The 13,640-nt window shown below is 41.2% G+C and overlaps 1 protein-coding gene across 3 annotated transcripts in view; it reads left to right on the plus strand.

Moving 5' to 3' along the window:
* The window catches only part of KIFC1 (kinesin family member C1), a gene marked incomplete in the record, with an annotated part of 1,304,428 nt that overhangs the window by 1,143,526 nt on the left and 147,262 nt on the right, over positions 1-13,640 (plus strand). For all 3 annotated transcript variants that reach the window (XM_044083556.1, XM_044083558.1, XM_044083557.1), the window contains 2 exon segments: positions 4,437-4,510; positions 4,604-4,679. In XM_044083556.1, coding sequence (XP_043939491.1) covers positions 4,437-4,510; positions 4,604-4,679 — 150 coding nt within the window.

Consider the following 13,640-nt stretch of genomic DNA (forward strand, 5'->3'; position numbering starts at 1 on the left):
GTCATAGCGGACAGGCTCAGCAGAGCTATTCTCGTGCCTTACGAGTGGTCTCTGAATCAGGAAGTTGCGGATCTTATCTTCCGCAAATGGGGACAGCCATGCTGTGATCTGTTTGCCACCCCTCTCAACAGCAAATGCAGCAACTACTTCTCCCGCTTCCATGTCACACACCCAGAGATGCTCTAGTCCACGATTGGCCTCAGGGACTCCTTTATGCTTTTCCCCCCGTTTCCCCTAATACCAAGACTAATACAGAATGCAAAATCGTTGGGTTGCAAAATTATCCTCATTGCCCTTGACAGATATGGTTTCCATTCCTGCACCCCTACCTTGTCGATCAGCCCTGGATTCTGGATCTGATTCCAAATCTTCTGATTCATCAGTCAGGCGGGTTGCATCAATCCCTCCAAACATTCCAGCTTACAGCTTGGTTACTCCCAATTCCAACCTTAGCCAGGCTTCTCGGTATCTCCCCAGCAGTCCGTGATATTATTGTTTCCTCACATAAGTCTACTACAAGAAAAACGTATGCTAGTAAATGGAAACTGTTTTCTTACTGGGCAGAGTCTAGAAATGTGGATCCTTTCTCAGCCCCAGTCCATGAAATTCTTGAATTTCTAGCACAACTTTTCAGTCCGGTGCCACTTCTGCTACTGTTAGAGTACAGTTAGCAGCCATTTCAAATGTTCATATCGGATTGTTGAATTTTAACATTGTCTCATAAGCTCTGTAAGGCTTTTTTGAGAGGAACATCTCTTCTTAGACCTCCAGAGAGATCCCCCTCCTCTTTGGTTTAGTCTTAACTTAATTAATTTTGCCTCCTTTTGAACCGGCAGCATCATGTTCCCTTAAGTTTCTGTCTTGGAAGACACTTTTTCTGGTTGCTATCACTTCAGCTAGGCGTGTCTCAAAACTTCAAGTACTATGTGTACCTGCTGATGTTCATCGTGTTTCACTGTTGCAGTCATGACTGTAGGGTTCTCCCCTGCCGGCAGGCAGCCCTCGGTCGGGCAGAATCCCAAAGTCTGGGTCCGGCGTCGGCTGTTCAACCATGCTCCCTGACGTCAAAGCGCCAAGAGTACAAAGCTGACAGCCGACACCATCTTCTCCAGTCTTTCTTGCTGTGCGGTGATAGCAGTTCGCAAGTGCCGGTCGGCTGACTCCTGACAATTTTTTCCTGATATACTTCAGTCTGAAGACTTTATTCTCCACTCAAAGCTAAGTACCCCGTTGGGGAAACTTTTTTCTTGCTCCACTCCGATGTCAGAAAAAGTTAATAATTGTATTTCATGTGGGAAGCAAATACCTCATAAGGATTTTCATTCTTACTGTATTCCTTGCTTAGGCCCTGACCACGACGTAGCTAGTTGTCGGTTTTGTGCTAGATTCAATCAACGTACAATTAAACGCAGGTACGATTTTGCTTTTCATTACTTCGGTAGGCGCTTTAACTACAAAATGTCGTCTGATACGGTTCCCGCTACCGGAGTTCACAAACGTCACAAGGATAAAGACAGGCCTCCGAGGTCCAAATCTGATGATAGCGCACAAGCGGAGCCAGCTTCAGGTTCGGCCGTCGTCATTTCAGAACCGATGGCCGAAACGGACTCTCATGAGGAGCCAACCAGGCCTTTAAATATTTCAATGGCAGGACCTTCGGACAATGCTCCTTTGGATAGGTCCGGAGCCGCTGTGCAGGTACCGGCTTCCGAAGGGGTTTTCAGGCCTACTCAGCTTCTTATAAAGACAAAGGCAAAGACTCCTTCAAAACCAAAGACTGCAACACAGGCCTCTTCTGAACCGGCTCCCAAGTCGCAGAAACAGTTACTCAAGATGGCGGAGAATTTACTTACTACGATTAGTGATCCCCCTTTTTAGTAATGTCTGGCTAATATCCTGAGCTAGGGTTGGAGTCCAGCTTCAGTCTGGGAGGGTCTGTAAAACCTCAGACATGAAGGGCAGATGTACACCTGCAGTAATTTTCCATGGGTAAGTAATTGTTTTGCAACACTGATCTTGCTACTTGATCATCTACTGTTAGTGTGTAGTCAGATAACTATGCTTTCTTCCTTAAGGTTATGAAACATTTTTTCTTCCTTTTAACTAGTTTACAACCTTCTCTTTAGAGATGCACAGTAGGGGACAGGTGGAAGGGAAGTTTTCACAGAATCTGTTGGCCAATAGGTTAGCTATGTCCACAGGCTCAGTGTATATGGTATCATTAACTACCAGTTCGGCACATATCTGAGCTTTTCCTTTTAGGTTACAGATGTAGCTAAAGAACTTTTTATGGGGTTGTCCTTAGTTGAGGAAGCTAATTTGGATTCTCAGTTTGCTTTGGAGGGCTTCACAAGAAGTATTACTTGCTTGTTTAAGCAGAGCGGGGAGTGTTTTCAGTTTAGGGCTTGTACCCTCTTACTCTTAGACAACAATTTCTTCCTCTTATTGTAAAGCCTGTTAATGGCAGTTGTCCACCAGGCAGGTTTGCTCTTCCTTGAGGAACTTCTTTTGGTCCTATCAGCTATGGCCGAGTCAATGCAGTTAGGTGGGTGTTTGTATAAATCATTGGTGTAGAACTCTGCATAGTTGCCAATTCCATCTGATGGGAGAGGTGCAGTGAAACTGTTTACACCATCCTGTAAGAGGTTATAATCTGCTTTGGAGTTTTTTTAGTTTAGTTGCTGCTGGTGGGGGGGGCAGGTGTGATAGTTACTTCGAATGACACTGGTCTGTGGTCAGCTCTCACCAGGAATACCTCACAGTGTGAATGCTACAGTGGTCCCCCACATTGGTAAGCACCAGATCCAGGATGTTGGCACCCCTTGTGGGGGTGTCAACCAGCTGCTCCAGAGCATTAAAGTTAATGAAATTGAGGAACCTTTGGGCCTTTCAGTATCCTAAAATAATCCCCCTCTTCCACAGTACATCAATGTCAGAGCTAATAAGTATATAAGTAGAGCTGTGTGTGTGTGTGTGTGTGTGTGTGTGTGTGTGTGTGTGTGTGTTATTTATTTATTTAACATTTGTTGACTGAGAAAGTCCGACTAGGTTCCACAGATCCTGTTTTCAGCGGAGGCCCGGGGAGAAATGCTCCAGAAGCATGTCTTTAGAATGTGGGAGGAAACCGGAGCTGGGGTGTGTGTGAGTACAGTCCACCACATAAGGGGCTGCAAGAATGGTGAGCCCTCCTTGGTGGGAAAAATCACCTATAAAAGTGTTGCATTGCTGAATTCACTGAAGGTTTGTGAAATAGGCATTTAAATTTCTGAATGTCGAGGCTCATAGTATTGGGTCTCACATTTCCAAGAAGGGAGCCTTGTGCCCCAGGCACATGAATATAAATGCATTCCATTATAGTGCCCTAGGCACATGAGCATAAATGCATTCCAGTATAGGTGGTTACTGTAGTCTTCATCAAGTGTTAACTGGATAACAGTTCAGCTCTCCGATTTCAACTTGCTGATGTTTAACCTAACAACTGGCAGTATTTCACACAGAAAGTCATTGCTGGTGTGGTTTCTGTGTGCCAGCAGTGTTTCAACGTGCATGGTGTTCTCTTCTCCACAACTGTATGACTATAGATTTAGTATATTTATGTAAGGGAGTGTGGGGGGAAGTACACCACATGGTGAGTACATGTAGGCCCGTCCAATGAAACAAATTAATAAAAGTTACGTGAACAAGCTGAAGGTATGACTTTTTCAACTGAAGCTCCTTCAGGAAATTATAGTGGTAACGTCATAGCCACTAAATCTGTAATCTCTGCTACAGTTGTCTAGCATTCTTCAGTTGATCAGTACTAAATGCCATCATGTTTAGGGAGTTTTCTTGGATCATCTTTGTCTCCTCCTAGGGAAATCTATAAACTCTTTGGAAACTGAAGAATTGCTTCAGGAGTGCTCTGATACTAAGACCATATAGATAAGGAAGCATGTTGCATATTCTTAACTCTTACAAAATTACTCCTAAAATGGGTTTACTTTTTTTTTAACCTTCTGTGTTTCTTTTGTGTGTCTACACACATTCATAGAAAGTTTCAGTAGGTTTGTGCCATAATGCATCTTTCTTGAAATTGTTTGAAGTTCTTCAGTTCTGGGTTAATAAAAAAAAAGCATTAGCTGGGAACGCACATTACCTTTGGAGTATGTGTGTTGTGGATAAACCTGATGGAAATGCTGCATGCTTAATTATGCAAGAGTTTCATGCACTGGATACAGAGGCATAGGAGGATATCCAGCTGATTACCTTGAACCTTCTTTGAGAGTTCATCCCAAAGATCTGCGTATATGATTGGTACTGCCTGTACAGTATTGTCTGGTAATGATTGGTATTGTGAATTGAGAGAAATCCATGAGTTCACATAAGGAGTTAAGTGGTTTAATCTCCACTTTGTTTGCATACTGACCAATGTTTTCTTGCCTAACTTCTGTCAACAGGAATCTCATATTCCATTCAGAAATAGTAAACTGACATATCTTCTCCAAAATTCTCTGGGTGGTAACTCCAAAACGTAAGTTATTAGTAGCTTTTATACCAAACATTATAACTGATGTCTTGTCTTGATTAGGTTAATGCACTTTTTTCCATTTGTATTTTCTTTCAGGCTTATGTTTGTGAACATCTCTCCATGTGAAGAAAACTTTTCAGAGTCTCTTAATTCCCTCCGTTTTGCAAGCAAGGTTGGTTGTGTAGAAAGTTTTATACTTTTGATGCTGTAAGGAATGTTTTTAAAGATATGCTTCATTTGATCACTGTGGTAGTATTGCTCATTAGTGGAAAGTATTTTTCCCAAAATAACATGCATCCATCCAGTGTACCAAACATTGGGTGTCTTCCTCCTGTGCCATATGTCCGACCTATGCACACGAGTGTGTGATAGAACATGAGATGTACAGGCACAGAGTACCACAGAACTTTCTTGCTTCCAGCCTAAGAAGGTCTTTGGATTTGGTGTGTCAGCCATATGACCTGTGCCAGTTTCCAATTACGTGCAGATAAGTATCCCAGTTGGGACACTTCCTGTTTCACTAATTTTTTTTCTTAACTAATTTGGTCAATTTTCATGTCAGTTAAGAGAAGTAAATTACTTTGGTAGGCAGATTCCCTACAAAGAAAATCATTCTGCTTCGTTTCTGATCATAACTTTAAGGAATACGCCATTTGTAAGTCCTTCCTTCCCAAAACAATTAGGGCCTCTGAAAACATATTAAGAGAACTAGAAACTAAAGGAGTTTGTGCAAGGTTAGGATGGCCTCCGAGTCATCTCTTTTGGATGTACTTCAGCTGTGAAAGTAAAGAAACCTAAACCTTTGAAGGTATATGTTCAGTCAGTCACACATCTCTGGCAAGGTGCATAATGAGCTTGTAGAAAGTTTGGTTTCTCTGTTTGCGCTGTTGTGACCCCATCCCCACCCTGCTCTGGAAGCTTATAAGGCACACCTTGCAGGCATATCCCATCTGACTGACCAGACAGCTGGCAAAGCCATTGAAAGGGAACCCTGGCTAGTGATTTTTGAGGAACTAGATAGCATACCACAGATCCTTTTCAAGAGAATGTCCTGGATAGCCTTTTAAAGAGGTACGTCAGGAGTCTGCTCCTCCTCCTTACATTATTTCTGCTATCACTCCTAAAAAGAGGATGCAGAAAAATAAAGCATACATACCCCACTTTTGCTACCTTTGTTCTTTCTGATCCACAACAAGTGTGGTATCATTTCCTCAAGGACTTTTCAAAGCTGTCTTGCCATTGAAGACTCTCTATTTTCTTTCCATTCTGTCTTTTGTTTCTCAGAAAAAGACGAGTGATACTTCAGAGGACAAGGATTCTTCGGATTCAGAAATGAAATCTTTGACACATTCCTCACAGATCTATTCACCTACAGAATGAGTCAGAAAATAAAGATGCAGTTCTGTTGACATTCCTTTAGAGACATTCTTTTGGTGGCATTGTTTTAAAGATCCTGCTGCAATTCCACTGGTAAGGAAAGCAAGTCTGAATCACAGAAGAGATGCTATGACTTGTTAAACATGGATGCACCTAGGACTTCAGCCATCTGTCCTGTGCTGTACGCTTTATAGGATACTTTTTTTGTCTGCTTGCCTGACAACTAATTCATAGCCCACCTACTCTTAATAAAATGACAGGTTTTGTAAAGTTTCTGATTCTCCAAGCAATTTTGTAAAAAAAAAAAAAAATCCTTCCTCAGACCCTGCTGTGATTTGTTAAATCTGACAAAGCATCTAAGCTTTTGTTGTCTGCTAATGCCTTGCCTAATAACAAGGACAGTAGAGCTACAAACAGGTACAGAAAGTAAGTAGACACATCTTATACAGGTTCTTCTCATGCTCATGAGGGCGGTGTTAACATTTTAAGTTCCCTTTGCAAGTGTTAAGTTAGCCCCCCCAAGACTTTCTGGTCTAAATATCACCATGTCACTGCCATCCCTCCTTAACAACCTTTTAGTTCATTATACAGAGTTTTAGAAGTAGTATGCACAGACTGAACTGTGGCTACAATGCTCTTACAGTTTGATTGGCCTGTGTATCACACTGTTTAATCTCACAGATGGAACTGACGGTGTCTGTCACTTAGTTGCAATGATGATGCATTTTAACAGCCCTATACACAGGGTTTGCTTTAGGTGAAATGATGCCCTGGGCAAAGGACTCCAAGCAGTACTTTACAGTATAAATTATTCTGTGTATATTGAGCTGAATGATAGTTTTTCAATTGTTTATAGCCCTTTCTGTGTGTTTTGTGGTGGTCTGGAATACTTGACAGACTCTGTACTGTGACCATTTTAGTGATGTTCTGTTATTGCCTAATGCTGCCATATTCATGAGTAAATTGCAGCTGTTATTTGTTGATGTAAAGCAATATTTTGACAGGAAAACATACATGTTTTCAGTTTTTATTCATATCTTCATGCATGCAAGTGAATGATGCAACTTGACATTTTAAATTTTTTTGTTTAAATCACAATTTTGGCGCCATTTTGTTTCTGAAGCATTTCTGACAGGAATTTTTATTAGGTTTATAGTTTGCCTAACAGTATTTTATGATGTCTCTATAATTTGGGGGGTAATTCTAGCCGTTATTTCTTAAATGTAGAATCCTTTTGGACATGCACTGGCACCATTTAATTTATGGAACATTACTGACCAGAATCTTAAATTTATTCCCTAAGTCTATTTTATACTGTTTTTATTATTTTGGGCTTATAGCCTTTATTGGGTCCTTTGGAACTTGTTATTGTGCTAGATTACTGAAATTATTATTTTGCATAGTGCAATATTCAGAATTGTATCCCTCTAGAAACAGACTGAAGTTTACTATTTTAAGGGAAAATATTAAGTTTTGTCTATTTGAATACTAGTCTGACTGCAGCCAGTATTTGATATTGATGTGGTTAGAAATTTGTCCCCTGACTTAATGGTCTCTGATACGGTAACGCAACACCATCTAACCCTTATACATATAAAATTCATAATATTAAATCCTTTTAGTCTATGGATTGTGACTCTGAGTAGACTTGACCATGGGCAGGCTATTGGGCCACTCACCTTCTTTTACCTCCATGTCCCCTGGTATGCGGTATGGTACTATAACTGTGAATGACACAAGTCAGTCACATCTTCCATGGCTATACCATTGTCTATTCTAAGGTATGGGAGAGCCAATCTCTTTAGGTGCAGGAGAAGTCAGGGACACAGATTCTGCTGTCAGTATTAATACGACACCCCCTGGGGATTCTCCCACTAACATTGAGTATATAAAAAAACAAAAAAAAAAAAAACAGTAAGGCAGACTTTAAACCCACCTTGTTTTTGAGCAAACATCTGACCCCTCCCCCCCCCCATTGTCTGGATAGTTGATTGCATGGTGCATACTTGGTTTATGACCAGCTCTAGTGCTTCCACCACCATTCTATCTTCCTTGGATCCTAATTTATTTAGGGATCTGACATCATTATCATGTTTGGCTGCTCTCAAATTCAGCAGGGGTTTTGATCTTTTGGATACAGGTCATAAAGACCTTTCCTGCACTGGTTCCAGCACTGAAGGAGCTTTGTTAAGAAAGCCTGTAATAATTTTTCTCTACTTTTACAGGTCTGCCTAGATGTGTGTGTGTGTGTGTGTGTGTGTGTGTGTGTGTGTGTGTGTGTGTGTGTGTGTGTATGTACATATATATATATATATATATATATATATATATATATATATATATATATATATATATAGATAGATATAGGTCTACTGTCAATCAAATTTTCACGTATCCAAACCACAACTTCATCGAAACTTTATTATTGTGAAGCAATGGATCATCAATATTTTTACCAAGAGAAACAAACCACTTGGCCACCAGGGAAAAAACGAAAACCCAGACACAAAGTAAACACATTAAAGTGGGGGGCTGCGCCCCCACACCCCGCTAACTAAGTATACCAACTTTGAGATTGCACTACACTGCGGAGAGTAAGCAGAGTTCACCCTATTGGCCAAGTGGTTCGTTTTCCTTAGACAAAATACCAGTGAAGCACTGATTTGCAATAATAACATTTCGATGAAGTTGTCTTACATTTTTCAAATGTTTATATATATGGGTCTACTTCATTTGGCCGAATTACATTTGGTCGAAAATGATTTCAGGCAGCACACTTCACTGAAAGCTCATTTGGTCAAAAATGAAATATAGCCCCTGCCCCACTGCAGTGCAACCCTGGAGTTACAATATTAAGTAAGGGGGGGTGTGGGCGACGTAGCCCCCCCACATAATTGTAGTGTATTCACTGTTATATGAAGGTGTATCCATTAAAAATATATTAATATATGTTCAGTAAAAACTATTTGCAAAATGTGTGTGGGGGGGGGGCTACACCCCCCCCCCACACACACACACACACACACCCCTTACTTAATATTCTCACTCCAGGGTCGCACTGCAGTGGGGCAGGGGCTATATTTCATTTTTGGCCAAATGAAATTCAACCAGGTGAGCTTTCAGTGAAATGTGCTGCCTGAAATAATTTTCGACCAAATGAAATTCAACTAAATGAATGATATATATATATATATATATATATATATATATATATATATATATATATATGGTTCTACCTCACATAAACGAAACACCAAAACACCGACAACGCAATCACCGAAACCACATAACCGACAGTACAAAAACACGAAATTCCACATGCCCGACAACGAAATAACCGACGGTACACAAACACGAAACCTCATACACTTCACACACCACAATCAACAAACAAAACACATTCCCGTCCAAAACCACATACACAACACAAGCACACCAAAATCCCTACAAACCCACACTAAACCTCATACACACAACTATCTACAATCCTAACCCAAACCCTTACCCTAAGGTCCCTCACTTCCGCACACTTACCTGACCGCTCCTAACCCTAACTCACATATCCGCTAACCCAAACACAATCACTACCGCACACTTACCTGACCCGCTCCTAACCCTAACTCACTTATCCGCTTCTAACCCAAACACAATCACTACCGCACACTTACCTGACCCGCTCCTAACCCTAACTCACTTATCCTCCCCCTAACCCAAACACAATCACTACCGCACACTTACCTGACCCGCTCCCTAACCCTAACTCACTTAACCCACCCCTATCCACACTTACCTTACTCGCACCCTAACGTCCGTCACTACCACATACTTACACAGCCTTTTCCCATTTCGGCATCCTCGGCGTCAGTGCTTTCATCCATCGGGTCGGTCTTCTGCTTGTCGATCTTCTAGGTCCCGTCGCGTCGGTCTTCTGCGCTGTCGATCTTCTGGGGCTCGCGATTTCCCTGTCGATGTTCCGGCGTGTCGTTGAAGTGAGGTAGAACCATATATATATATATATATATATATATATATATATATATATATATATATATATATATATATATATATATATAAAGCTATAGATAAATTGGGGCATGTCTGACCATGCTTGGCCTCTAAACCCCATTGTCTAGGGTTCTGCTTTTTCAACAACCTTTTCTAGTAAAAAGACTTTCTTCTTCAAATTCAATCCCTTCAGATAGATTTAACAATTGCCTATCATCTTAGAGACGCAAGTTCGCTCACTCCAGCAAAGTTGTAAATATCTACCAGTGTTGTACTTGTAAATTTGTGTTGAGGAGCTGCTACTTCAAATTACCTGCTGAGCAAACAGTCTGTGTTAAACATTGTTTTTTTTTTTTCATTTGTCTCAAAATATGCTTTAGAAAGTGGCTTGGAGGGAACTTTTTCTGTTCCTAGAAATGCAGGAGTTTCACTAGTAATATGAGGTATGTTTGCTGACAGAATCTTTGTGATGAGTTTATAACTGAGATTGTTTGCACCACATGATCACATATTTTTGTTCAGCAACTAATAGTTTCCTTAATCAGTGGGATGACCAAAATGAGCAAAAGCATAACTGTTGAAAATGTTTAATTTCCTCTAGTCTCCCTTCTATAAGCAGGGTTATTTTTGATGGTTTACTTAATGGAGGCTCCAGCCGAACTAAACAAGTTGCTTCAGGTTAATGGCAAGTCTAATCCTCCACAAGCCTAATGAATGGCTCCTTTTCCATAAAAGGATGACCGCACGTTTTCTTCTATGAATATATGGAAGAATGGCACCTGTCTTAAGGCCCCCCCCCCCCCACACACACACACACACACACACGTCTCCAGGTGCCTCGTGGCTATAGTTAGCTCTCAGCAAGGAGGGTCTGCCTGTTACTGTTTCCTGACAAATGGGTGCTCAACCATGTTGGCAGGTTTTCAGGCAGCAGTGTTAAGATGCTTCCTTTCATTGGGGTACCTTCTCACCTGCTGGTCCTGACTTTTATCTGGCAAATTCTGGTCACCAGAGTATGTTAACAAGAAAGATTGGGAAATTGCCTTCTCCATGTTTTTTTTTTTTTTTCATACTTGGAAGACTTGCAAATTCCTGCAGAGTAGGTTTTCAGGTGCTTGGAATCTCCAAGTAGCCACTGTTCTCTGGAAGTCGTGTTTGGAGGCTTTGTAAAGGCTGAACTTTTGGGGGTTGCTCAATTGATTCTTGCTCAATAATGGCCTTTCTTTTTGAAATCAAAATTGTCTTTTACCACATGGTGTTTTTTGGATTCTCCAGGAGGGAAGTTGTCTTGGCAGAGAATCCATAGTAATTCTTGGATAAGCGGGTTCCTTGATTCTCTTGCTATCATGGGCCTGTCATTTAATGCATACATTTTTTTGTTTGAAATTGTCAACCTGGAATCTCAGCGTCCGGTTCTACCTATTTTCAAATGAGTATTTTAGTGGTAGACAAAACATTTAAGTATTTTTTTAAAAACTTGTGTGCCCTCCATGACCAGTGCAATCTATACTGATAGATTTGTCCCACTTCTTTTGGGAAGTGGTGTCGATGGGGAGGGAAAAGCTAGCCACTTGGAGGCCCAAGAATGCATGGAAAGCATATTTATATTTGGAGTTATTGGCACTGGTCCATGCCTTGAAAAATTTTCACCACCTCTGGACTCTGGGTCCTTCTGTGGTGATTTTGGACTTCAGCTCAATCACACAGAACCTTGACATTCAAATGTCTTATATTTTGTGCTGGCTGATGCATGTTGCCTGGTGAACTGGCTGTTTTGTATTCCGAGACTCTTCGGGCATCTTCCTTCCTATCGGAGCAGTTCACTGTGACATACAAACTTTACAGATCCATGACAAACCCATATGAGTAAGAACTCAAGGCAATGTGTGCAGGAACTCATCCAGGTGTAAGGAACACCTCAAATAGATCTGTTCTCCTTTCAAAATGGACAGCATTTGACATTCTGTTCCAGATATTCTTGCAGCAATGCTTGGAGAACAGATACATTCTTGTCCACTCATTCTCAAGGTAGTTTTGAAGGTTCAGTAAGAAATGCCATAGTTCATTGTGTTGACCCCTTTTGGCCTAGGCAGACTTGGTTATCCCTTTTAATTGTATCGGCAAAGGGCAGTTACCATGGACTACCTCACAATCTGGATCTGTTCTCTGTGTCAAAGGAAACTGGTGCAACCTGATTTTGGAGGAATTTCAGTTGACAGCCTGGATGATTCAGTCTCGACTGTCTAGGCAATTGCCTTTGGCTTTTAGAGGTTGTGCACCAAGTGTTAGAGGCCAGAAATCCCACCACTAGAAAATGCTATGTCTCAATACTGGATGAGGATTTCTAGGTGTTCCTTAAATGGAAACTGGGTCCATTAAGGTTAATTTCCGTCTGGTCTTGAAAAGTTTGCGTTAGCTTCTCTGTATGGCTGCCTTTTGGATCCCTCTTTTTCTTCTGTTGTGGTAGAACAGTTTATGAAGGGTATATTGCATATGAGAACCCCTCTCAAGCAAATATCTCCCTTGTGGGCCTGTGTTATGTTTGTAAATGACCTTACCACTGCTTGAACAAGCAGCTCATGCTAATCTTAAGTTCTCATCCTGGAAAACTCTTTGCTTATTGCTCTGACATCTGAAATGCTAGTTTCTGTGCTGGGACAGCCTTTCCTGATTTCCAGTGGTATATGGTTGTGATGCACACTAGTCTTTCTCTGATGCTGTGAGTCATTCCAGTCTTAGTATGTTTTTCTCTCTGGGTTCTGTCAGAATTCTAGATTTAAAGATTGATGATACTTTGTACTTGGGATGTGCTTCAGCAGCTCAGATCCTACCTTGATGGGACAAAGCTCCTTAGGAAGGCTGAAAGGCTTAACTTTCTTCTATGAGGCCTTTTCCTCTTCACTAGCATTTTGGAAAGGGGAGGACTCAAAAGTATTGTACAGGTAGCAACTTGGTCATCTGTCCATACTTGTAAGAAACACTACAAACTGGATGCCTTCTCCAAATTCAGAGCAGACTTCTATGATAATTCTCCAGGGACCCTTATTCCTCCTCCCTGGTTGGGTATGCTTTGGGAATGTGCCCATATGCCTGTAAATGTATTGTGTGTGTGGAATGTAGTGCAGTTGCATACATTCCACTTTCCTGTAACAGTAGATGTTCATAAATCACACCATCTTCCTGGCAGTACCCTCCCACCATCCACCTTCAGTTGGATGTACATCATTTATGATTGTGTTTTTTTTTTTAGCAGCATTCTGTTTGTGTGCGTAAGGACTTTGGTTTGGAACAGTAGGTTTGCAAATCTTGCATTTTCCTTCTGCTTTTCCATTTGGTCCTTTAGGACAAAAAAGTGGGGTATTGATGTGAAGGATTATCCTGCTTTGGCAGCTCACTGGTCTTTCACAGCCATAAATGAGCAGAGTAGGAGCTTGAAGCTTTAAGAGACTGCCAGGAGGAGGGTAGCAGGGCTCTACTACCCATATGCCAAAAAGGCAGTGTGTTCTGCAATATCTACTGTTGAAGGTGAGTGGAATTTGTGCAACTGTACTTTTTCACACCCATTCTCTTCCTGCCAAACCATCAAATATAGCCACATATTTTGTAATATCTGTATGTGATGGTAAGTAAAAACAAGTAATCTCCGTGGTATCCCCAAAGTCTCAAAACAACCCACTAAAGTGTAGTGGGTCTAAAAACAAAACAGTGTAAGAAACTTCTCTGTGTGGAAGATTTTCAGTCTATATATTTC

This window comes from Protopterus annectens, chromosome 9.part0, assembly GCF_019279795.1.
Source record: "Protopterus annectens isolate FY-2018-M chromosome 9.part0, PAN1.0, whole genome shotgun sequence".
In the NCBI taxonomy this organism is placed as follows: domain Eukaryota; kingdom Metazoa; phylum Chordata; order Ceratodontiformes; family Protopteridae; genus Protopterus; species Protopterus annectens.